At 51.0% G+C, this 26,034-nt stretch overlaps 2 protein-coding genes across 2 annotated transcripts in view; one reads left to right on the top strand and one right to left on the bottom strand.

Annotated features, from left to right (window-relative positions):
- LOC308554101 (EEF1A lysine methyltransferase 3) overlaps positions 1–13,867 on the top strand; it is a gene marked incomplete at its 5' end in the record, with an annotated part of 52,187 nt that extends 38,320 nt beyond the window's left edge. The window contains 2 exons of the transcript XR_013998334.1: positions 7,356–7,502; positions 11,245–13,867. The remainder of the gene's footprint in view (positions 1–7,355; positions 7,503–11,244) is intronic.
- CTDSP2 (CTD small phosphatase 2) lies at positions 1,255–23,883 on the bottom strand. Its single transcript, XM_081130900.1, has 8 exons — positions 23,307–23,883; positions 10,204–10,352; positions 8,648–8,686; positions 8,109–8,210; positions 7,500–7,556; positions 5,499–5,591; positions 5,173–5,358; positions 1,255–4,974 (listed from the first exon to the last, which is right to left on the bottom strand). Exons 1-8 carry the CDS (start codon positions 23,368–23,370, stop codon positions 4,849–4,851), a joined length of 816 nt encoding a protein of 271 aa, XP_080987026.1. The 5' UTR covers positions 23,371–23,883; the 3' UTR covers positions 1,255–4,848.
- Between the last annotated feature and the right edge of the window lie 2,151 nt (positions 23,884–26,034).

The following is a 26,034-nucleotide window of genomic DNA, read 5'->3' as shown; positions in this document are numbered from 1 at the left end:
CAGAGATATCAGTATGAATGGACCCCAAACAGAGGCTGCAGGTTTTAACTTCTGCCTGGCCCCATACCATCTGAGGGGTCTTCTTCATCCCCAGCTTTTAAAAATGTGCCTTATCTGTTCAGTGGTCTTTAAAAAGGGCCTTGGTTTTTTAGAAGTTTGCAAAACTGGTCACAAACTCCTGGTTCAACCCTTCAAAAGCCTCATCCAAGAAGACAAAGCCAGGGAAATCGCCATCTCCTCTTCCTTTCGTTCCTTCCTTGTTCAGTAGGATAGCTCGACTGACATGCACCCATAAACCCAACAGACCTTACCTTGCCTTCTCTCCCACCGGCTTCCCAGTTTGCTGGCGAGTAAGCAGCAGCGCTTGTGAAGCACCACCCCAAAGCAGGAGTCTCCAGGTCTGCTGCCTGAGCTTATAATGGCCGCACAGACACTGGGTTATATTTGCTTGGGTTTGCATCTTAACCACATTTTCCTAGTCAGTCCGGGCCAATCACAGCCGACCTAGCCCTGGGCTTGACTTATTCAAACCAGAGGGAAAGCTTTATCTGTTTCTATTCAAAACAGCAAAAAACAAGAGCAGACTTTTAAAGGCTTTTTTTTTTTTTTTAACTCCAGCTCCACGCCCTGATCTAATTGATTTTTAAAAAGTGCATAGCCCATCAATAATGCAGGAAAGAGGGTGGGAGGATATGAAATTTGCCATATTGTAGATATGGATGCATTATGCTGACAGGAGGCAAGGGCTAGAGCTGCCCACCGGGGCCTGGGATGTTCAGGCTGGCAAGCACCTCCCTGAGAAGCTTCTGGGCATTTTGCAGAGGGAGAGGAAGTCTAGGAGAGGGGCCAGGAGTGTGTTATTACCTCATCCTGGTTTGCTCCTTGGGGTCATGCATCAGTCCAATCAATATCTGAGTGCCTACTATGTGCCAGGAACCATCCTGGTTTGGGAACATCAGTAAGGGGCACAGAAAAATGAAGACTCCAAGTCACCTGGGGCTGCTGGTTCATCCCCAGAAGTCAATAGGACACCAAGCATATGCTTATTAAGCACCCGGATGGCGATGAGGTTGGTTCCATTGGGGGTCAGGGGAGAGCTAATGTAGCCCGACCTCTGTGACCTTGAGAAGCCTATGCCAAGTCCACAGCTGGTCTCCCAGCCACGGGACTCCAGCTTCATCATGACAGGGGTTGCGAGGGGTGAAGGGTGTGCCCGGCAAGTGCCCAAATGAACAGCAGGGTCAGGAGGCAGCGCCCATTCCTGGGTGGGTTTTTTAAACCCGCTTTTATTAATTGTAAGTAATACAAATATTCCAAAAATATAAACAGACACTTAATGGCGTCCTACATTTCAAGTTTTTGAATACAAATTTATCAAACCATGAATCTGTAAGCAAGGTAGTCAGAATCCCACAGCCCAGTCACAGTAGGAAGCAGATCCCCCACCCTCCAAATGGCATCTTGAAGGGGGAAAGTGGCACTGACGTGGAACGTGTCAAACTGGGGGTAGCTACAAATGAGTAAGCTCATGAGGCCCTGGAGGAGGGTCTGGTCCAGGGGCAGCAGGCCAGACCTCTGCCTTCCCTCTCCTGCTTGAATGCAAATATTTGCTGTTAAAGGGGTGGAGGGGACCTAAAACCCATTTTACAAAGTGATTGAGGGGCAAAAATTGTAAAGTAACCAACTGAAGACATAAAGGGGAAAATAGGCTTACCTTCCTCAGACACTAGGCCTGGCTCTGACAGCATTACAAGGGGGCTGCCCTACTGAATGAGGCCTTGGGAACAGGGCAGGGGTAGCAGAATAGAGGCATCCATGCCCAGGGAATGGGTGCCTTGAGATTTCCCATGCTTTTTTTTTTTTTAGCACAAACCTTCTTGGCCACTGTTAACAGAGGAGTTTGTACATTTACAAAATGATCAAAATCTTTGGGAGGCAGGAAGGAACTAAACAGAAGGTCCCAAGTTAACTGAAGGCAAATTTACTCAACGTCTCTATATAGTAAGGGACCTGTGGGCCTACAGAGTGTCCCCTCTACAATGTGCAGAGTGAAAACTCTTACCTGACCCTTTCCAAACTGGTCCTGTGTCCAAAGCTCCCCCTATGAGAGGGACACGAACATCAGGCTTTTGATTTAGAAGCCCAATCAGAGAGACACACTGTGTCCTTGAAGAGGCACATTAAAGAACTGAACCTGGCAGGTGGGCACATTCCTAGCATGGCTTGAATTGGTGCTGACCAGGCATGGCAGCCAATTGCCTTCCAAAGACCAGCCTCAAACAGGAAGGGCTGGTGGAACCCCTAGCACAGATCCTGAGGTGGACCGGCTCCCTCCCAATCTTTCCCTCCAAAACTGGGTCTGGGCTGATTCCTCTCAGGAGCAATCTTCACTTGCCCCTAACACACTGTGAAAATGGAAACCAGACAGAAAATGAGGCTGGCTCTGGTCCACACGGATGGACCCTGTTTAGATTTATTTGGCCTCCTTGCTTCTCTTGGTAAGTGGAAATGGCTTATCTGTTGAGAGGATCTGCAGGTGGGCAGGGCAGAGTTCTGATGGGAGCAGGGGCCTCATGCAGAAGACCTGAGGACACCCCCAAGCTATCCTGCGCGCTCTGGTCAGAGTTACACTAGAGCACTTGGACAAGCCTAACAGGAAAGGGGCTGACACAGGCTCTTCACCTGGAGGAACATGAAGGGTCCTAGGAACTGGATCAGCTTAGAGCCTCTTATTGCTTAGTCAGAAAATCTTGGCTGGGCCCAGATGGTAGATTTGACTGAAGGGCTAAACTAACCCTTAGGGTGGGCCTTGAGAAATGCCCTTCCCACAACATTAGGATAGAGATCTAACCCTGACCCTTAGAATCAGAAGCCCCCATTTTCCTTCAGGAGCTGAAGGGCACCAGAGCCCTCTTCCCCCACCTGCAGGAAGGCCCGTGGGAACCAGGGAATGATGCTGGGGAAATGGCCACATGGCTTTGGGGGCTCTGTTCTATGCCTGTGACACCAGGGAAACACAAGGCCTTACAACCTTGGACAAAGAAGGGAGATGCACCATAAAGCTAGAGAAAGATGCTAGTCAGCCAGCTACTACCTAGACCACCAAGCTGCTGCCCCCACCTTGCTTTCTCAAAACAGTTAGTTCCTTAGGCTGGACCTAGCGTGTGATGATTGAAGAGGGTAATGGGGAGAGTCCCGAGGGGAAGGCGTCCTCACGCCTGAGACAATGTACAAATGCTTTGTAATGCCTCCCTCCAGGGAAAACAGAGGAGAGGAGAGGAGAGGAGAGGAACTCCCTTCTGCCTCGGAAGGAATGAAGAGAGGGGAAAACCCCACCCAGCCCTGGAGAGGCCACGATTAAGGCAGTGATGCTGAAATGGGGCCTCCTTGGGGGGGGGGGGCTTATGCTCCCAATTACAGCAGCACTTCTTGTTTTCCATCCTGGGGAAACTGCCACTCTGTGACTCCTTTTTAAAGCATTCACTATTAAGAAACTTTGAAAGCAAGAGACACACAAAGGGCAGGTGTGTGAAGGGCTCATCATACCTGTTACCAGAGGCTGGAGGCATGTATGTTAGGCTGGCAAAGTAATGACAAGAACACCCACTCCCTCTCAAGCCCAGGAGTGCCTCTGAGGCCCTAGAGAGAAAAAGCTGACAGCTAGGAAGGATGAAGATGGAGCAGAGCTTGGCACAGGCCAGGCCCCCCAGGGGAAGACAGAAGGAAAGAGCCCTGCCCAAGATAAGGAAGGGCAGGTAGGAAGCGCCCTTCCTGGACTTTGGGACAAAAGTCCTTGCACCAGCACCAGCAGAGAATCCCTGAAGACAGACTTACAGACAGTCCCAAGCTCAGCTGATCTACATACAAGCTAAGGGGACACACACATTCAGGCTTTTGGGATTTTCCTCTTCCCTGCACCCCCAGCACCACCCACCTTATGCCCAGGACTGCAGCTTTGTCAGAAACAAAACAGGCCCAATACTCCATGCTTAGAAAGAGAATTTTAAAACAGAGTCAAAAGAACGGAAATCAGTTATCTGCCCTCTTCCACGGCAAGGAGAAGACCTCCTTCCCCATGAGTTCGAGACTTATGGCTAGGTAGTGGGGAAGGCAGGCCCAGGGCCCAAGCCTTGGGGAGACAGAGGGCCCATGACAGGCACTCGGCTGGAGGCAAGTGCAGCCCTTGAACTGCAGGACTTGATGGCCACTGAGGCGACCAGTTCTGGAAATAAGCTTTCATCTTCCAGAATTGTCTATCTGCAGCAGCTGGCTGGAGAAAGATTTCAAAAAGGAGTGTGCCTGGGGCACCTGAAGGCAGCCTCTGACCCCTCCTTCCTCCTCAGCACAAGCCTTACAACACTGAGGAAAGGCCATGGGTTTGGCAATGGAGCCCTGAATAGTCTTCATCCCTATAGAGCTCAAGGTGGCCTGGAGAGACGAGCTTGGGGAGATTCTTGATCTTTCAGCTTCTTCCCCAACCTGAAACACTTATATCCTTGAACACAGTTCGAGGCAACACACACACACACACACACACACACACACACACACACACTCACACACACTCACACACACTCACACACACTCACTCACTCACTCACTCACACTCTCTCTCTCTCTCTCTCACATATCTCAGGAACCCAACTCAGGGATTAGGCAGGTTGGGGTATCATTGGTCTGACATTTGCACACTCGGCATCTAACCTGTCCTAAAGTTCTTTCCCATCACTTCTATTTCCAGGCCCCATTTGGTGAGATGCTCCAGCTTCTGCTCTGTCAGGCTGGTCATAAAGGCACAGTGTAGGAAAGTCCCCTACTGGGATGGCCATTGCTTGGAACCAGGGAAGGCTAAGGGGCCCGCAGCTGCCCAAGGCTGGTGTAGACATCTTCTGCTCCGCTCAGCTCCTCAAAGATTGGGATCAGGTTCAGTAATTCAGTGTCTGCCATGTCATCAAACCAAGACTGCACGGGCACCTGGGGCAGGAAAAAGGCAGCATAAACCTCCCAGATGCCAGTTCTTCCCTCCCTTGCTCCAGAGCCCCTGGAGGCTGGCTGTGTCCACCTGGGATGGCATGCTCTTCTGGTAAAGTGCAAGGGTCCCCCGCCCACTTCCCCTCCCACCTAGGGCAAGGACTCTCCCAACCCGTGTGTGGGCGTATCTGGACCACTCACTGCATTCTCTGGATGGAAGATATAAGAAGCAGGCGAGTTGTCTAGAATAAGGGTTTTCCTCAGGTCCCTTCCCAGGCGGCTGAGGTCCTTGACATAGCAGCCCTGGTGGAACACACAGGACTCACGGAACAGGCGGGCCCGGAACACCCCACACCTGTCCAGCAGATCTGTCACAGGGTCAGCATACTGAGAAAAGAAAAGACACTTTTGTTTGGATGTGGTCCTGGTTCCCCAGTGGCAATCTGGGGACCAGCAAGGGGCTGCTGGACCACCCCTGTAGCTCCCACACTGCTCCCAGTTGTTTTCTCCCCTCCTGCCCCAGGTACCTTGGCCAGGCTGGCAGTGAAGAGAACACATTCAAAGAGTTCCCCCATCCGTCTCAGGAACTCATCCACATAAGGCCTCTTGAGCACGTACACCTGAGGAAAAGCACAGAGGCTTGTCAAAGGCATTCCTGTGAGGGTGAAGCTTCACAGCATCAGCCTCTGTCACCACTTCTAAAAAAAGCAGCAAGTGGTTTCAGACCTTACTCTGTCCAGGCTCCTGCACCTCAGCCTCTGGGACCTCCTGGCTGGAAGCCTTCTGCCTCTCAGGCCAGTGTATAGCATCACCTCCTCACCAGGCTTCTGCTGGCTCAGCGGTCCCAGCCTTGACCCAGCTCAGGAAGAAATGCGTGCACCTGTCCTGGGAGCCAACTCTGTCCAGCGGCGAACCATCAGCTGCCTCCAGAAACAAGTAATCAAGAATAGGCCTCACAGATGGAAATAGCCTATCCTGGATTACTTGAATCCAGCCACAGCCTCTGTGGGAGCTTCCTGTCCTTGGCTCTGGCAGGACAGTCTGTCCAGGTCACCATCAGGCAAGGTTGCAGAGACTTCCTGGAACCTCAGGCCCTCACACGTCTTTGAAATGCATCAGGAAGAAGTGACTTCCCCTCTCAACGATTGCAGACCAAAAGCTCTTGCTCTAATGCCCCCACCCATTTTGTACTGCTCCTGCCAGACACCCCTAACACTCGTGTCCACCTTTCACGATATCGCAGATTTTGGCCTAACAGATCCATTGGCTACACATCCCTCAACAGTATTCATGCTGCTTTCCTGCTTCCAGGCTCTTGCCCTCTCACCCAGCTGACAAAGGTGCTACTAGACCCTCTCCTTCAAAGCTCCTCTTATCTGTGTTACTCCCTGCTCAGAGTATGGACCTGCCATGACACCCCCTCCTGGAGCTGGCCTGAACTGGCCACCAACTCCCTCTTAGATCTGCAGCAGGAATCCACAACTTGGCTCCTATCATTTGCCATTTCTTCAACCTTCCACAAGTTCCCCTTCTTCTTGGCTCTCCATCAGGTTCAGCATCCCCTCACCACTCTGCTGAAATCCTGCCTTCTGCAGGTAGTCACCCTCACTGTCATCATTCATGCCCCGCCTAGAAATACACAGTATATATTTGCCCGTCTGAAAACATGCCTTCATCTTTTCCCTGTGGGTTCTGTACATCTCTACACCCTCATCTAGACTGTGTAGGGCTGCTGGACTGAGGCCGGGCAGTCCATAGGCTAAGCCTAGTTCTGAGCAGGGGCTGGTACACCTCAGTTGGGAGGTGGCTGGTGCTGGTGAAGAAAGCCTTTGATGGATGCAGGATAGTGATGACAATGCACGGAAGCCTCAAACCCCATTCTTCTATAAGTAACTCTACTATTTGACCAGGCCATGCAAGCAAGTGTCAGGGCTACCAGGGCACTGTTCCTGATGGTCCCTGACTCTCAGGCCAGCTATCAGGCCTTCTGGGTAAGCATTTTCAGTAAATGGTTCCCCACTATCAATACCACACAGCCCTTTAACCCCAGGCTGAGCAAGTTATGCAGGGCCAGAGCCTGATCTTATTTAGATTCAAGTGCTCTTTACTTTGACAGATGTGTACTGAGCACTTAATGGGGAAGAATCCAGTTTAGGGATCCAAGGGGAGGGGAGTAGGAGAAAGTGTCACAGAGGAGACGCCTCACTGAGGAGGAAGAAATTCCCTAGCTAGATGAAGCAGCTGGGCACGGGGAAGAAAGAAAAAACAGCTAGCACTGGCTTCCTTGCCTGGAACAGGCAGAGAACCAACTATTCAGGATTAGAGAAAATGTAATACGACAGTAGTCGGGGATGACGGGCTAATTTTTTTTTTCTTTTTTAAAGATGAGAAAGCCTTGAGTGCAAAAGTTACCAATAAAAAGGAGGATGAAGTTACTGAAGGGGATCAATTGATGGAACACAAGCCCTGAGAAGAAAAGAGGACCCCGAGCCCTTTGGGCTGGATGTGGCCTGGCAGGCACAGCTCACCTGGTGAGTGGTCCCCTCAATCTCTACAGGCACTATGAAGTCGGCGTTGTTGATTGGCTGGAAAGGAGAAAAGTTAATGAGGTTGGTGTAGTGGGAAGGAGACAAGAAGCCTCTGCCACAGCCACTGCACTATCACCTGGGAGGAGTGGGAACAGATCTTAGAGGCTCCAGGAAGCTCCTCCTGCCAGCCCACTAAGTTTTCACCCCAGCACAAGTTGCAATGTCTTTTCTGGTTTTCCCCCTAATTCTACCTGAGCTGAGAGTTTCAGGGCCTTCTTGAGTTAACAAACTTTTGATAAAACAGAGAAGAGCAAGGTCCAAGGCCGATTCAAGCCCTCTTTTAGGCCTGCCCTGTACACAACCCTGGCGGAACTCTGTGCTGTGTGATGAGGCAGTGGAGGCCTGCTGGCAGTGACTAGGGGGGAGCAGGGGTTCCTACTCAACATTCTTTGGTGTAGTCTCCAGATATCTGTGATGCCAGTGTGGCCGAAATGCTAGAGGCCCGGCAAGTCCCATCCTGATCACTCTTCTATCATCTTTAGGCCACCTTAGCCAGGGACATGAGACAGCCCAAGATGTGTGTAGGAGGGGTTCCAGATGTCAATTTACCTTAAAAGAGCTATGCACAAGGGTTTCATCCAGGTCAATGACCACGCAGATCCTTCCTTGATCTTCCTCTGTCACCTCTGGGAGCAGGCAGGTCCCCGGGATCTAAAACCAGAACCAGGCTGCTGAGATCTACCACCAAGAAAGCCCAGCTGTTCCCCTCAGCAGAACTCTGGGAAGAGCCAGGCTTGAGAAGAAGAAAGCCCCCAAGTTCAACCCAGGAGAGATGCCTCTTGAAGGCCAAGAGATTGAAAAAGAAGAGATAAAGCTGGCTCCTTGGCCTCAGCCTCCCACTGGACTATGATGTGACCTGGACATTGGAGATGGAGGCCAAGCTGGTGTGGGATGGACACCAGCTGTCCCCCCAAAATCTACTTCCCTGCACATGATGGGCTCTCAGCAAATATCTGGAACAAATAGCTTCACAGGCTGGGGAGGTGGCCAGCCAGCCACGGAGGAGTAAGGGCATTCATTACTCATGGCGTTAGCAGGGATCATGGGATCTTGGAGTTCTGAGCACATACCCAGTTAGATTCACTTACCTGATAAAACTGGTACTGGAGACACTGGAGCAAATCAGACTGCAGGAGAAAAGGAGCCGGTCAGTGCCAACACCAACGCCTCCCCCAACCTGTCTAAAGCCCGCTGCTTCTGCCTCAGGCCGGGAGGGTAATTATCTCCCCCAAACCCCAGCCCCCTAAAAGGTACTAACACGTCAAAATTGACTTTTCTTAAGATCTGGGCAGGAAAGGCCAGAACTTCCTTTCCACATTAAGCCTGATGAAGGGTGGAGAAGACAGCGTCCCTGCTCTTCGCTGCCACTGCCTCTCAGTTGAACAAAGTGAGGAACAGGGAACTGAAGTGAGTGGTGCAGGGACACAGAATCAGAGCCAGAACCAAAATGGGAATTCCTCACTGCGGTGGTTTAGCCACTTGCTTAGTCCTGGAATGCAGGCTTCTCCTTGAGAACATGTATTTTCTATGCCCTCCTTGGAGGAGACAATTGGGGGAGGTAACTGAACCTCTAAAAAACAGAAGCCAATGAAAATCCACACTATGGGTCCCAAAATGGGCGGGGAGGTGGAGTGCGAGAGATCAGAATGGCTTTCCTACCTTTTGCTAATAACAAAAATGTCATTATGGTTGTAAAAAGTAGTGTGTTCTTAATGAAAACCTTGAAGAAAAATTCAAATCTCAGTATTTAAAAAACTTAATTTGGCATTTTAGTGTACTTCTTTCAAGTTTGTTTTAATAGTCTTTCTCCCCTTTACTCTATAATGCATTCTGCTTTTTCACTTAATGTTGCAACCCAATTCTTTTCCATGTTATTATGAACTCTTTGTAAAAATCAATCGCTCAATACTACTGTCACGTTGTACTACTGGATAATGAAGTGATTTTTCACTGATGCACATGTCATTAGGCTGGTTTTGAGAGACAGGAAGGACAGCTAGACCTTGGTGTTTCGGAAAGTACCAATGACATTGGGGGCAGTTTGGTCGGGGCTGTGCCTACCCTTGAAATGCCAGACATATTTACTGGTCACTGTGAGGATCAAAGACACCCACACATTCCCAAATCTCTCTCACAGGTATAGGTGAGAATGCTGGAAGGGGTTATTAAGAATGTGGAAGAATTTAAATTCCTTCGTTCCCTGAAAGTCAAGTAACTTGGAAGGTAGTTTTGCATAGTAAAAAACAAACAACACACACAGGATTGACAGCCAGAATTATCTGAGTTGGAAGCCTGACACTACCATTTATTAACCATTAACTCTTTAGGGGCTACATACACCCTCTGGGTCTGTTTCCACATCTGTACATAGGACTCTGTGAATCTCCTTACAAGTTCCTGGAACCTGGAAGGACCTGGACTGCAGGGGCCCTCAGAAATGACAGGGACATCAGATGGCCCATACCACAAATGGGAAGCAAGAGGAAGATGATGAACCAACTATGGGTCTATCAGAGGAAGGGCCTCTTCTGAGCCAGAGATCTTCGTGACCTCAGGCAGGGCTGCTTGTCCACTTGCTGTGGATGCATGGACCTCCACTAGCAGCTCCCTCCTTCATGGCATCACACCACCCCGATCCAGCTACCTTAGCAATGGTGTTGGCTTCCTCCTTGTATGCGGAGAGCTCAGTGGAGGAGTTTGACTGGCCAACATGCTGGGCGCGAAAACAGCAGAAAAGGGCCTTGAAGATGTTACGTCCGCGAGGCTTTTTAGGAGAGGACTTGGAGACCAGGCCTAGAGCAAAAGGAATGATGAAACATTAACTAAAGAGCATCCCTGTCCACAGGTACCTCCCCTAACCCTGGTGCCGTACCCCCTTCTTGTCTGTAAGCTCCACCAGGGTCCACAGTATGTGCTTGGCCAACAACCAAATATAGTCAGCAGTGAAATGTATGTTTATTCCAACATCTTTTCTCTAGAGCAAAACCAGCAGGAATCTCTACTTTCTGGTTTGGGAAATGGGCCATAGAAAATTTGCTCTTCATTTTATTGGGGGGGGGGGCAGTCAAAGATGGCACCAGGTATAGACTAGGTATCCTCCTGCTCTGGTAGCAGCATACTGAGGGGGCCTTCAAAATTAATTCACAAAGATTCCAATCCTCCCTGACCAAACCCGTTCCCACAAAACTACCCCTTCTAGACAAGACAGTAACCTAGACCCCTTCCCTTCAAGTTAGTGGAGCTGTAGTCCTGGTCAGGCTCAGCTTCCCTAGCTGCTGGATCAGTGGCAGCAGAACTGAGCCCAGACTAGGTACAGCAGACTAGAGAACAGAAGAGCCGCAGCCCCAAGGAAAAAGCTAATACTTTGTTCATACCCTTGCCTTCTCCCACACTCCAGCCACTTTCCTTAATATTCCTTTCTCCTAATCTTAACCTAGAGGCAGATTAACCCCTTGGGACACACACATCCAGTGTCTGGTTCTAGTCTGATGTCCCTGCTTCCAGACTGCAGCTGCTTATCCTGCCTTGATAATTCAGGCTTTGGAAATACAAAGCCATTTTAATAGAAGGCTTGGCAAACAGCCCCAGAAAGGCCAAGTTGATACAAAAAGCTATGGGCATTAAAGGATGAACCAGAAATGACTTCAGAATACAGCGTCTTTTTCAAGTTTCTTTTGGTTTTCAGATGAACTGTTCTGGCAACTGTTGAGCAAGAGTTGGAAGACACCATGGGTGCTGTGGCCAGGAGGTGGCGCCACACAACCACTCCCCAGTCTCCTTTCCCCAGGCCTGTGTGGGAGATTAAACCTAACCCATTCCACTTTAAAGCACACCGTAAACTACTGTGCAGGAAAATAAACGCTGGAAATGCCAATGTCTCTGTGGAGGAAGAAAAGACAAACGGAATGTGGCAATGAAGACAACTTGCTGTGTTGTTCCTTGTAAGAAGGGGGAAGGCAATGTGGTGGGGGCCCCCCAGGAACTCCCCCACAAGTCCTCACAGCATGCACCGCACCACCACAGTGGCCCTTGCAGAGGTGATAGAAGAACCATTTAACACCCAGGTATTGGGCAGCCTGTGCCCCTGGAGAGGAGAAAACGAAAATCTATTCCCTAGGACCATGGGTAAGGAAATGACCGCCAAAGAGTCAATCAAGTGGCAGTCAGCGCGGCCCCAGGACCACTGACTTAGCTCTGACTCAACAGAAAGGTGGAAGGGTGCCTGCAGTGCAGGGAGGGTATCCGTGGGTTGGTCAATGGGTCCCCCAAAGCTCACTCTCTCCCCCGCCTCCCTGTGTTAGGTCAGATCCCTTGAAACTGGTATGACCATTAGAAACTTTTAAAAAAATGATCAGGCCTCTCCAGCAACTACCCTAAAAACCTGGATATTGCTGTCGAGCTCCTGGCCCCGGTGGAACCAAGATTTCCAGGGACTGGGGATTTTGTCGGGAAGTAAGAAAGTACATTGGGGACCTCTGCCCAAGGCCGCTATATCAAGGAGAAAAATGTTAGAGCACAGCCCAGCACTTAGACAAGCAGGATGAGAGGCTCCTTTGAATTTTCCTATTCACAATAATCTGTGCAAAAACTAGAGGGAAAAGACAGCCTCTCCACCTGTATAACCCACATTCAATTCCAAGCCCAGGGACTCAAGCAGATGCTGATGCAAAGCTCCAAGACCAAAGCTGAACCTTCGCTTTTCCTTTTTGGTTTATGGTTTCTTCACGCAAAACCACAATCAGAGGCTTAACCCGGGCACTGAGGCTTTCTTAAAAGGCCACGCAGCCCAAGCCTTTCCTGAAGAGAGGCCATCAAGAACGCACTCAGCATCTTAGTGACAGATGCTGTGAAGGCTGAGTAATCCTGAGAGGCAAGGAGGTGAAAGGGGCAGCTGGCTGGGGCCACAGAGAGGCCTCGCTGATGTCTACAGCGGGAGGCCCAACAGGCAGAAGTGTTTCAGTCTTAGGGAGCTTGGTGAGGTGGGGCTGGGGGCTCAGCTTGGTTTGGGCTCTGAGGGGAAGAGGATCTTCTCAAAAACACAATGTGACCAGGCAGACCCTGGGCCTCAGAGCCACAAATGCCTTGGCCTTGGGGGCAGGCACTCCGAACAGAGCACAGAGCTCTGGAGCCTGTGGAGGGTACCCCAGACCCATAACAGCAAGGTCAATACTCCAGACTCCCTACCCTTTTTCCCTGTTGGAGCCCCACTTCCTTCTGTCCTTCTCCAGGTTGTCTGTCCTCCTTACCTTTATAAGTGCTGCCACTGAGAATCCATCAGGGCTTCCTCAGCCTCCCCCCAACATGGCTGTCTCCTGACATGGCCTGCAGTGGCCTCAGCCAGGTACATTCACCAGCCTCCAGCTCTCTATGTAGCAGGTGCTCAATAACTTTTACTGGCTGTGTTAACTGACTCCAGGGGCCTCCAGGGCCTGTCCATTCTACAGAGCCAGGACCTGTGGAAGTATTCGCTGGTTTGCAACAGTCCAGAAGAGTTAGACGCAGAAAAGGTACCAGTGTGTGAGAAGAGGAAGGTGGGCTCTGAAGGAGCTGAGCACCAGAGGCAAACCACTTAAGTCTTTCTGGGCCTCAGTCATGTTTACTGAGCACCAAAACACTTGACATCATTACCTCATTTAATCCTCACTAAAAACCCATCTGTAGGCACTAATCCCTCATTTCCCAGAAGGGGAACAAGCACAGAGAAGTTAAGTAACCTGCTCAAGGCTACACAGGTAGCAGGATAGCAGAGCCAGGATTTGAACCCAGGTCTCCTTGAACCTAGGGCCCCCAGCAGCTCAGGGGCATCCTGTGTGTGCACTCCTGCAACAACTGGGAGGTTGTGGGGCACTCTCAAGGTCTCTTAGGGTGTTTGCTCTATTCCTCTCTAGGCTGGGCCAGTAAAGCATCAGTCTAGCCCCTCCTCCTTGCTGTCCTCTTGGGTGGGCATTGAAAGGTGCAAGGGGTAAAACAGTACAAGGCTCTGGAATTCCATTCCAGGGCTCGCCTCACCCACACCCCAGCCCTGCACCTGCTCTCCCTGGCAGTTACCTCTGGGAGATCAAGACAATGGAGGATGGGAAGGGGGAGGAGCTGGAGCCAGAAGCTTGGGTCCAAGGCCTGCTTTGCTCGCCACGTTGGCTCAGCGGTTGAGCATCGACCTAGGATCCAGGAGATCGAGGTTCGATTTCCTGTCAGGGCACATGCCCAGGCTATGGGCTCGATCCCCAATGACTCTCTCATATTTATGTTTCTGTCTGTCTCTCTCCCCCCCTCCTTTCCTCTCTCTGAAATCAATAAAGATATATTCAAAAAAAAGACCTGCTTTGCTCAGTGGAGAACACACACCAGAGTGGGATCTGAAACTTGGGTCACAGAGCCTTTCAAAGGGCTCCTTTCAGCCAGCACTCAGCATTGTGTCCCTGACAGCCAGGTGCAGGCCAGCCCCCACCCCTCTGTGTGTGATGGGGAGGGGCACTGGCCCCCTCCCCAGGAGTGCACAAGATTTACAAGCCTGTGAGGATTTCACTGCACATGATTTCCCTGAGGGAAGACAGGATTCCAGTGCGTGCCATGTAGCCCCATAGCCAGCTGCTCTCTCTCCTTCATCCTACTGCTATCTGCTTTGCGGACACCCAGCCCTCCTCTTCTGCCCAGCTGCCGATGTGCATCTGCTCTCCCTGCTCCAAACATCTGGCTTAGGGCTGGATGTCGGAGAGGACCAGCACAGAGCTAATGTGGGGAGCTCTGGCTTAAGAAGAAAGTGTGAAAGTGACTGAGAACAGGGAAGCCAGTTCACTACTGCAAGACTTCCTACTGAGGCAGGATGTGGGTCCAGGCTCTGAGGGTCACCTGTGATGGGGTCCAGGCTCTGCTAGTAACTGACTCAGCCACACAGCTTCTTTGAACCTTAGTTTCCTCATCCATTAGTTGGGATAACAGCAATACCTCACTCCTAACTGAAATAATAAACAAAACTTACTGTCTACACAGTAACACACTGTGCAAACTAAAGCTAAATGCTGTGCTCATTTTAATTATCTAAGGAGAGATGACCACTACCTGACAACACTGCAGGCCTCATTCCAGGAGGCCAGATCTCCTTTAGGAGATCAAGATCCCTCCTACCTCCAGCATGTAGTTAAAGCTCAAGAAAGATGATGAAAGGTGACAGAGGAGCTCTGATCATGAGCAGGTTTCAAAAAGTTCAAACAACCCCTATTCCTTCTCCCAAATCCACTACAAAAGTTTTCCAGCTTGCAACTCCTGGGCTGATATTCTGCAAATAACAGGAAAGCAGGTGAGAAGCTGTTTCACTTGAGATCTGCCACCACAGCCTCCGAGAAACACCAGATGGGGACATTTATTTGCCTCTGCCTCTTAAGAAGCCTGAGCATGTACATGCATGCGCGCACACACACACAGATGAAGACTGGCTTTGCCAAGACAATACTATTTTTAACCTTCTTCTGAAGGTCAGGTTCAGATATCACTGTTGCCAACAACACAGCTTTGTGTCCCAGCAAAGGAACTCCTTACACAGCCACCCAGGATTCAGCAGAAGGCAAGCTCTCAGGCTACCGGATTTTAGTAAGCCCACTCATGTAGAAGGATGCTTTTTTGGTTCATCCCTCAGAAGTACTTTCTTCTCCACCATCTCCCATACCCCCAAAGGATTTAGTCTGGCTATCACTATAAAATGGCCTCTCTGAGGGGGCCTCCCTCCCCTTAGCTGTTGGAGGAAGGAGAGTATTTGGAGCATTTCCGGCCCTTCTTGGCCAGCTGCCTGGACCCTGCAGCCAAGACACATCTGATTTGGGGCTTCCCGTGGAGAGGATTCCTCCCAGGTCCTCAGCAAGGGGCATCTGTGCCTTGGCTAAGGACAGGCCCTAAAGTGCCAGGTGGACGGAAGGGCTCTTAGACCAGCAGGTGAGTCAGCAGGGAGCAAGAGAGTGAGATGCCTAGACATCCCACACAGAGAAAAGCCTGGAAATAATGGGGAGGGAGTACCAGTTTCCACAGTGTCCAAAATGCTGAGTGTTCTTTTTGGATAACAAGGCAGGCAGGGCCTCACCCAGCTTAGCAACAGTTCCCAAAGTTCCAAAGAGTAGCTGTGAATCTGATGGCATGGCCTCCCCCCGCCCCCAAAGGATGTATTTGGGAAAAAGAAAGGATTGCATTCCAGTACATGCAGCCATGGTAAGCCACATGCACAGAGAGAGCAAGAATGGCATGGACTTCGTGTCTCCATTAGTTCTCCTTCCCGGGGCAGAAGGGTTCCCTGTATTGCTTGCTCTCTCTCCCCCTCTCTCTCTCTTTTCTGACAAAGGATAACTTCTTTCCATCCTGGGTCCTTAATGCCACCTGTGGGGTAAGAGTGGGGGTCACGGGTCACTGGCTACCTTGCCTTCTGTCTTTTCCCTGCCCTTTAACAATCTAGTCACTGACCTCAACATAGGGCCTCAATTTTAAGGACTTACCCTCAAGAAGGACTCAGTTTTGGGAGCGGAGGATTCCTGACAACTTTTAAAACATGATTAAGATACTCTTATCAATTTCAGAATCAGCCAAAACACCCTCCTGGGCCGCTCTCATATACTTTAGAAACACGCTGGATGGGGGTGAGGTTCCCAGAAGAAACAACAGGTCCTGGACCAGAGATGGAGAAGCCCCCAGTTCCACATTAATGTAATTTAATGGCCCACATCAGCAGCAGGAGGTTTTGCCCCATGCAGAGCCAGCTAGGGCAGAGGTGTCATCATGGAGGACTGGAAGCCATCTTTGCCCACCCTGAGCCTCTCTCTCCCCACTTAAGGAGGTGCTGAGCAGGCCCTGTGGGAGGCTAATAGAAACCTGCCAAGCAGGACACAAACACCCTCTGGATGGCCGATTCAGCCCCCGCCTTGGCTCTCTGCCCTATTTCTGAAATGCTTGGATCACGTGAAAAACTGAAGAATCCAGTGCCTCTTTCCCTTCCAGTTATAGAAGCTTGATTAAGGTGACACATGTATGAGAAAGAAGAGCAAAGAAGGCACAAGACAAAGCAAGGGACTCTCAACCATCTCTCCTCTGACCAGTGAACAATAGCGTGAATACACAAGTTACCACAGACTTCGCATTAAAACCCCCTGGCTCTGTCAAGTATAAGCTGTGTGGCCTTGGGCCTCAGTTTTTTCATCTGTAAAATGGGAAGACTAACATTACCTATTTCACAGAGCTGTGAGAATTACAAACTGTGTGTCCTGGCCCTAGTAAATGCTCAGTAAGTGTCGATGCTAGTCATTAAATACAAAGTACTTTCATATTCTTATCTCAATCTCTATCTCAAAATGTGCACATTGAAAGAGACCATAGAGACTTTTTCTCATTCCAGAGGTTACACAGAGGTAGCGGCAGGGCCAACCCTGGGAAATGGCCTTTCCGGGACCCCACCAAAACCAATCACAGCTTCTCTTTCACATACACATACACACACAAACTCACTGGGGCTGGCCAACCAGTTCCTTCCTTCCTTCCTTCCTCTCCTGGCTGGCCTCTGCAGGAGGACTGGAAGGAGTCAGCCAGGAAGGACTGTCAGGGAGTCTGTCTCACCTCTAGGGACACTGACCTGCTCCTCCCACAACACCTCAGCTTCATCACATGGGACCAATCAACCAGCATAGGTGTACCCACCTAGAGAGCACTGAGCAAGAAGCTGGGACACCAGGATCCTGCCCCACTTCAGCCTCTTAGACAGCTCTGTGGTCTTGCCTAGGGCACCACCTTTCTTCAGTTCAGTTTCCTCACAGGTCAATCAGGAAAGGTCTGCATTGCAAGGTTCCTTAGCAGGTGGCTTTGACTTACCTGAAGCTTGAACTCAAAGGCATTTAATGCTAGGAACAGTGCCTGGCCCGTGGTAAGTGTTCTATAAATACTGCCTGTGATCATTATTGGGTAAGCAAGGATCGTTACTCTGTCCATGCTTTCTGAGAAAACTTTACAACTTCCCTTTAGAAGCCACAGGATCTTTAACAAACAGCAAAACTGGATCTCTCCAGGGACTCTTCCTGCTCAGGGCTAAATAGGCAGTTGGGGCCACTGCTGTGCTTAGCTGGCTCTTCTCCAGGGACACCTGTCAGAATCACAGGGAGCATTTGGAACATGAGCACGCCCAGCCCACCTGCTTATGCTCTGATTCAGTAGCACCCAGGTGGGGTCAGTATTTTTAGTAAGTGTCACAGGAGCATCTGATGTGTGTCCCTGACTCAGACGTCATGTCTAAAGGTTGCCAGTGGTCCTTGACTAACCCTTCCAGGACCAGAAAGTGATTCAGTCAGAGTCCTCTTGGCCCCTTCCCCCACCATATCCCACTGGCTCAGTCTTTGCAGGTCTCAGAGGACTTGTGCCCTCAGGCTTGGTTTTCCTTTCTAGGGCCACTTGCTCTATACTATCAAAATAAAACCTAAGCCTGCTGTCTCTTCCTAGGGTCACTGTTCCTGTGAAGGAAGGGCCCTTGCCTCATTCTACTATGGAAACACAAGAGCTGAGATCCACCATTTTGGGAAGGGGATTTGCAGGCCTGTGTTATTCAATTTGAGCTTTCTCATGAATCTGGTTGGCTCTCACTGGGGTTAGGGCCACATTTGTTTCCTGAGAACAATGCAGAAAATAAAAGAAGGTACAGAATAAAAAGAGAGTAAGAAGAGCAAAGTCTGATGTGGGGACAAGAAGTAGTCAACTAGGAGTACCTGGGAAGGGAAAGGAAATGTCAGGAGGTCCACACAGAGATCAGGACATTTGCACCTCCTGCCCAGAGGGAGGTCTGCATACTTGCTGGAGAGTTCCCACTCTTTGTAGGCATAGGCCACTAAGACCTGAAGGTCTGGGCACTTTGCTGGTGGCATGGACTCTGTGCTAGTTGGCCTCTGGTCCAGAGAGGTTTCCAGTTCTAAGTCAACTAACTTTTCCACTTTGATTTCTACTAGTTCCTTCATAAGTTTTGCATATTAATGAGCTCATCTGCATCCCAGTTGGGAACTATTCCTCCATTTCAGACAGGGAGAGAATCATGTCAGGGCCACACCCAATCCCATGTCCCCAAAACAAGTGAATTAATTCTGTGCTTCCTGAGCTGGCCAGCCTGAGAAAGGATGAAAAGCAGTTTTATGCTGCTTTTTGTGCTTTCTCATTGTTGTATCCCAAAACCACAGCAGCAGAGACATAGCTTAAGAACATCTATTTCTCTTCAAAACCCATTTATTTTTCTCTCGTTACTAGAATTCCCTACAAGAAATCTGAATCTCGCTGGGTTCATTAATTCTCAAAGCAAATGCAAACAGTAAGAGAATGTAGCACACAGTTGTCTCAAATCTTCATTATGTTCATTTCTGAGAGGCCAAGCAACTGCTCAGAAGGTTTAGACTTCAGAGACTTCACAGGAGGTGCATGGCCTCCTGGCGTCCTCCCATCTCCAGATGCCCAGGCGCCAGGCAGAACTGCAAAAGCCCCTAGGCACATACTACTGGCATTAGTGCAGATAAAATCCCACCCCAAGTCACACTGGCACAAAGAAGGGGTCTGTGTAGCAAGGTCGTGAGCTTGATCCTTCCAGAAGGCCCAAGCCCCCACATCAGTGTCCCCTCTGACCCTTGGCCACCTGTCTTTAACAATAAAACCCACATGACTGTGTGCTGAGTGCTGTGTGTCCTGGGGGAATGGAGGAGGTACTGAGTAGCAGTGGTCTAGCTGTGTAAAAAAAGGATGTTAACATTACAAATCACCTAAGTCCCAGGCATTATAGACATGTAGATATCAATATTCCTATTTTACAGATAAGTTACTCAAAACACTAAAGTCATCTGTCAAGTCTCATTGTAAACAGTGAAAGCAGGGATTTGCACCCAGGCCTGAAGCAACCAATTTTGCTCCTGGAAGAATTCTTTGAAGTAACAATGAACACTTTAACTGCTGCCCCTGCCTCACATCCCCACCACCACCTATTCCAAAATGGAAATAGACAATACCCTCAAATTACCCAAAAGCTAGCAGGAAGAAAGTTGAGGAGGAAGAGAAAGGAACATATTTGTATATAAGTATGATATATACATATTATCTCTCCCATACTTAGTTAGGAACACTTCTAACACAGCATTTACCAGTTTAACAAAGTCCATGATCATAAGGGATTCAGAAGGGGACTGACCTCTCTGTCACCCAGTTTCTTTAAGACCCTAGAGTTGAGAAGGAAGGAGACAGGAACACCATCCTCTCTTGCCATCTTAGGGTTTTTCACAGCAATTCCTAAGTCCTGCTCAGTTGATAGCTGTTAAGTCATATTCGGCAGCAGAACTGCAAACTCCCCGCCTCAGGATGTTAGGCATTTCAAACTTCATTGCTGAGTTAGCAGTACTCCCTTGAGCAAACAGAAGCTCAAGTCACCCCACAGGCCACTACCCACTCCAAGAAAGGGGGAGGGGGAACTCTAAAGGAGGCACAGGAGCAGCCACAAAGAGGCCAACACTGAAGACTGCGCAAGGAGGGAGAGGAACCAGAGGGCAAGAGGAGCCAGCTACAAACAAGCACCGTGGACCCACAAGAGCAAGCTAAGGAAGAAAGCCCCAAAAAGACTGAGCCTAAGCTTTTCAAGTTAAGGGCCTAGCTACAACTACAGTGAAAGGTGTTTGAGCTTTTTCATGAGCGAATAAGGCAGAAATTCTCCCTCATGGGGAGGAGAAAGCAAGAGCTAGAAAAACCTGCCACAGTCCTGATTCTTAGGGATGGTGAGCTACTGGAACCTGTTCAGTTGCACATTTGAGAAGACAACTCAAGGCATTATCCTCCTCTCCCTGAAAGGAACATCCATCTCCCGAAAAACCAAAAAGGTCCAAAGGTTCCGAATCCCCAAAGGGCCTATGAGTCACTTTGTGCTCTCGAAGAGGCTGTCTCCACCCTCTCATCTCACACTGGGAGGTTACAGGGGTGGCCTGTTTCCTTGGCTTTCCCCACTCAACCCCAAAGCCCATGGCCCAACCTCTCGGCAATGGGGCGATACCCTCATATGGGGATTCAATAAATGGCCATTCTCTGGCCAAACTGGTAACTTTTCTTTTCTACTTTGGATATTACACACAACCCTGTCCTTGCTGTACCAGGAAGCCATTTCACCCATCTGTCTGGGAAGATGATCCAATTTTGGCTCTTTTGTCACCAATGCTTTCAGCAACTTTCTTCTACTTCCCCTACTGTAATTACTTTTGAATCATCAACACACCCAGCCAGTGCTAAAGCTCTGAGAAGAGAATGCCAAAAAAGAAAAACACACAAAAAAACAGCCCTGCAATGGCAACAACTTCACTATAAAGAAAAACCACAACCACTTAAGCTAGGAGCAACTTTTTTCTAGAAACTAATTTATTAATAAATTGCCTCACACTCCTTCCCCTTTCTCCAAAGGGAGGAGGGCCCAGAGATGAGGTGCTATGGGAGGGGGGTGCAAGGAGCTCCTAAAGGACCCAATTAAACGTTTGCTCCCTACCTCCACTTTTTCCTTGTTTGTAAATGAGGGACTCAGAAAGTTGGCTTGCTGGTTGCCCAAGCAGCCCGAGAAGAAAGTATGCCTTCTCTGGAATGCAATCAAATTACACAGAGGGGAGAGAGAGAGAGACCCATGGCTGCTCGCTTAAGAATTCAGATTCCTCCAGGGATAAATCTGAAGGAAAAGCCACACAAAGGAAATGAAAACGTACCTTCAACCAGCATCAACTAAACACTGTCAAGAAGCCAGCTGCTTTGCCTTCTACTGTCATCTATTCTATTCCCTGCCATTGGCTCTGAGGGACGAACTGTCCAGCTCAGAACTCTAAGATATCCCTTCAGCAATCCAGCTTTCCCTCATTCCTGGTGTGGTGCCCTCACCAGGAAAGCACCCTTGTAAGCCCCTACAGGAAAAGGGGACCTGAGGCGGGAAGCACAGGGTTTTCTTCCCCTTTCCCATCAACTGCCACCTCTGGAATCCTTCCACACTCATATTTCTTCAGCTCTGGCTAGCTCTTGGAGTCCTTTCCTGGGGTGAGGTAGGACAGAGTGAGAGTCAGGAGTGAAGTGATCAACACGGAAAGCCTCCCCTCTTCTGCCCACAGCGCAGCTGAGCAGCCAGCGGAGGGGTGAAGTTGCAGCCTGGGTCACAGAGCCTGGTTAGTGATGCAGCTAGGGGGGCAGGGAGTCTGGGGCTTTGGAGGGGCTGGGCTCTGAGTAGCGAAGGTTCTCCCCCTCCTCAGAACAGTCTTATTTAAATAAGAACCAGTGATAGGGAAGCATACAGTGCCCCCCACGGGGGAATTTGAGGAAGGCTGACACCACCAGCCGAGCTTCTATGCCCCTAGGCAGGCTGGGGGAGCTCCTTGTTACCGAACAGGGAGATCTGGGGCAACACGGAGACCCCGCTGCTGGCCCCCCACCAGGCTCTAGGCCTCAATGAGTTCCACTGCAGCACTAGCCCTTTAAGCCCCGTTCTGGGGTGGGATCCAGGAAAGGGCAATAATTCCGAATTTGGTCCCAAGAGCGTGCTCTTCCCAAACTCATGGCCAGGTGGCCCCAGTCAGAGAAGTTCTCCAGAAAAAAAAAAAAGAAAAAAAAAAAAGATGCTAGTCCTTACTCCACGCAGATATTCTGTCTGCTCTTTTAGACACATTCCTCAAGGCCCGAAGAGGAACGCAGGGGAGGGGGCAAGAGTTTCGGGCCTCCACCATGACCAAACTCGAGAGAGATCCCACCCTCGGGTCCCAATCTTTCCCCGCCCCGGAAAAGGCCGAGGCCTCATCCCGCTCGGGTCCCCAAGCCCACCCCTGAGGGCCCGCCCGCTAGCCCCCTCGCAGCAGCTCCACCTGGCCCTCAGGAAGGCGGGGGCCGCGAGCCGCTGCCCACAGAGAACTCGCACTTTTTCGCTCTGCGATTCAGAAACACGCCGGGTCTGATGCCATCCGGCGAATTATGTAACCAGGGACACCGCTCCCGGGCTAAACAAACGCGGCTCTGTGTGCAGAGGCGGCCCCGGGGAAGCGCACCCGGCAGGGAGGGGCTCAGGCCGGGCCTCAGGGTCGGCGGGTTTGCTCGGCGAACGCGGCGGGAGGCGACGGTGAGAGAGCCCCGCGCGGCCGAGGTCCCGGGCCCAGCGCAGGCCCGCGGGCGGGCCAGGTCGGGTCCTCCAGGGCTCGGCCCCTCCCCCCCGCGGCCGCCCCCGCCTCCGGGCTGTGAACTTGGTCCCAAGTCCCGCTGGACTACGTCAACGCCCGCTGCCTGGGCGACCGAGGGCTTGGAGGGGGGGACCTGGAAGTCCCGGCTCCATTCCAGCTCAGGACCCCTCGTCCCCCTCCCCACGCCTCTCCCCTTGGTCCTAGGGCAGCGGGCGTAGTAGTGCGGGAAAGTGACGACCACCCCCCAACTCTGAGGGGACGGACGCGGGTGGACTCGTGCTTCCAGCGCTACCCCTCAGTCTCTCTTCCCGGGGGGGAGGGGGTACAGGACCGAGTGACAGCTGCGCAGATGACGCCCCTCCCCCTCGGGAGCCCGGAGCCCGGGGCCCGTACAACCCCCCACGGGGGTCTGAGTGAGGACCTGGACGCGTGGGCGAAAGGACTGGGGGTTCCGGTCGGAATCGCCCGTTCTGAGCCTCGGGAGGTCGGGGTCCAGGACTCGGTTTCGGGGCTGTGTTAGCTGCTAGCCCCCTCTCCGATCGGGGGCGACGCAAAGTTTTGGGAAGTTGCTTGCCCCTACCTTGCTTGGTGAGCACCAGGGCGTCTTCCCTCCGCGCCTGGGTGATGATGGAGCCGTGTTCCATCTAACAATCCCGCGGGCCCGGGCTGGCTGGGCGGGAGGACCGGCGGGCGCGCGGGCTGGGCTGGGCTGGGCTGGGGGGCCTGGGCGGGGGCCCGCTCCGGCTCCTGCTCGCGAGACTCGGACTCCCACAGCTGTTCACATCCCTGCTCTCATTCCCTCCCTGGGCCGGGAAGGGAGGCGGCCTGTACGGAGAGCTGGCGGCCCGGGCAGCAGCTCCCCCGGGTGCCCCCGGCCCCGATCCCCCGGCGGCAGCTCCGGGCTCCTCAGTTTGGGTCCAACATGGAGAATCCGGAGCGAAAACAAGAGGAGGAAATGGGACACGGGGCGGTTTCCAGGCTCCCCCCTCCCCTCCGTACTCCAGATAAACAACCCGCGGCTGCAGAGCCCACCCCCGCGCGCCTCCCAGCTCTCGACTCGGCCTCTCCACGGCCCACCGGCGCTTCACGGTGCAGAGCACTGTCCTAGGCCCCAGGACCCTCTGTCAGTGAGCAGCAGGGGCTGCGGAACATCCGGAGCTTTGCTATTTTGTTACCGAAAAAGCAAATCCCCGAGGGGGGTGGGGTGGAGGGCGGGGAGGCTAGCAGGGGAGACTTGAAACCGCTCCGGCGCTCCTATTGGCCCTCTCCGAGAAAAGGGGCGTGCCCCCTCCTTACTATGCGGTGCGAGGACCCAACAACATTCCAGTCGCTCCGGCCACGCCCCCGGGCCACTCCCCTTTCGCTCAGCAGCTGCCTCCCAGTCTCCTCGGCCACACCTCCTTTCCAACAACTTAAAAGGACACTCCAAAGCTCACGTTTCCCAACTCGGTGCTGGGGTGTTCCGGTTTGTGCGTCTTTTTTCGGGTAACCAGGGCAAGCTGCGAAGCCTAGCCCAGGTCTGGCCATGGTGGGAGGATTCAGGGCAGTTCTTTTACTTCCTGATTGGCCCTCGAATCGTGGACCCACTGTTTCACATAAAAGAGGACAACTATCGAATCCCGAAAGACGGACGCTGGACTCCAGAGTATCAGCGCTGGAACTGACCTCGTGATGTCAGACCCCCACACTTCAAGTGAGACTTGAGGTGCAGGGATGTGCGCAAAGCCACTTATTTGCATTTAGGGTTTCTGCCTTTCTCCCCTCCTCCTCACCCACCCCTGCCCCCTTCACTCCCCTCTTCCCCTAAGTACCAGCCTCAGTTTAGATGGATGGAGGTCTCTAAGGGAAGAGCTTCAGGTCTGTGGACTTGTTGGCCTCCCTCCTTGCTCTTAGGCCCCAGGCACCCTCTGCTGGCTATGGCTCCTGGACTCTTGTGGGTCAAAGTGAGGGATATACATTTGTCCCCAAGAAATAGGAGCTTCAGCAAGGCAAGTTGCGGCTCTATATCAGGTGTTTTACAGTGAACTACATCTGACCACAGGTGACATGGACTGCCTTCCAAGGAAGGGAACGGTTAAAGTCAAGGCTGGCAAGAGTGATGTAGAGTGAGGTTGCACTTGGTGACTTCTGAGCTACTTCCAACCCTAACAGTCTATGATTCAATGGAACTCACCCTGCCAACGAAGGGGCTTCTAAGAAGGTCAGGACTTTTCTGGTCCCTGGGGAGTGGAGGCAGCTGATGGCCTTTCCTGCTGCAGTTCCCATTGCCCAGCAGCATACACTAGGTTTTACTGGGGGTGGGAAGACAAGTAAGTCACATCTTAACTAGCCAGGTACTGTCAAATACCTGCTCCCCTCCGGTGTATGTTTTTGTGTGCCTTAACAGTACTCATGTGTGCTTGTTCCTACACATACATACACAAAAACCTTTTTACATAACACCATTTTAATGGAAATGCTGTTTTCCCAAAATCAAAGCTGTTACAGAGGATCTGAATGATGCTTATGTAACTTTAAAAGCTGAGTTTGGGTACATCCCAATTCATTAACAGAAGTGGAAAGGGGGGAATTCTCACATATTAATTTACCTCCCATCATTATTAAAACAATAGAATTCTTAAGGTAAATCTTCAATAGGTTGCTAAGGGGCCTTTTTGGGTCCTGCCCCCACCCTCTTGAAAGGTAGCTCAGTTGCAGTGGGAGGCAGAGGAGTGAAGGCAAGAGCAGGGTTTTGAGGGAGATGTGCCACCCAGAGCTATATAGTGTTAGGCAGGACACTTCACCTCTCTACATTTCCATTTCCTCATCCACAGAAGCAATCCCTCCCTATTTTGTAGTTTACAAAATACTTTCACATACATTATCTGTCTCATATGATCTCTTCTTTAGGGTTAAGAGGGGAAATGCCCATTTTGTAGATGAGGGAACAGGGTCTGGAAAGTTTAATGGACTCACCTAAGGTCTCATAGCTTGTTAAGAAGAAAAGGCAGAACTAGAAGTTGTCTTTAGACTTGAAGACTAGAACTCTTGACATTTGACCATAGTTCCTTTCCTATCTATAGGATGGAGGAGATCCTAGTTACTGTCTTTTCTTACTAACTCTGACTGCATCACCTCCTCTGGGAAGCTCTCTTAGATACCCACTCTCACATCCCGGCTTTATAGCTCCCCACATACTCTCTCAAAGCACTAAGCATCAGGTCTTGCAACTGTTAGCTTGCTTATTGGCCTCCCAACCAGAAAATGGATTGAGACTAGAGATTGTATTATTCATTATTGGGTCTCCTGTGCCTAGCATAGTGCCTGAC

The sequence above is a fragment of the Miniopterus schreibersii genome (genome assembly GCF_964146895.1).
Source record: "Miniopterus schreibersii genome assembly, chromosome: 2".
NCBI classification, from domain to species: Eukaryota; Metazoa; Chordata; class Mammalia; order Chiroptera; family Miniopteridae; genus Miniopterus; species Miniopterus schreibersii.
The sequence above is the reverse complement of the archived record's forward strand: the minus strand, read 5'-3'. Positions and strand labels throughout refer to the sequence as shown.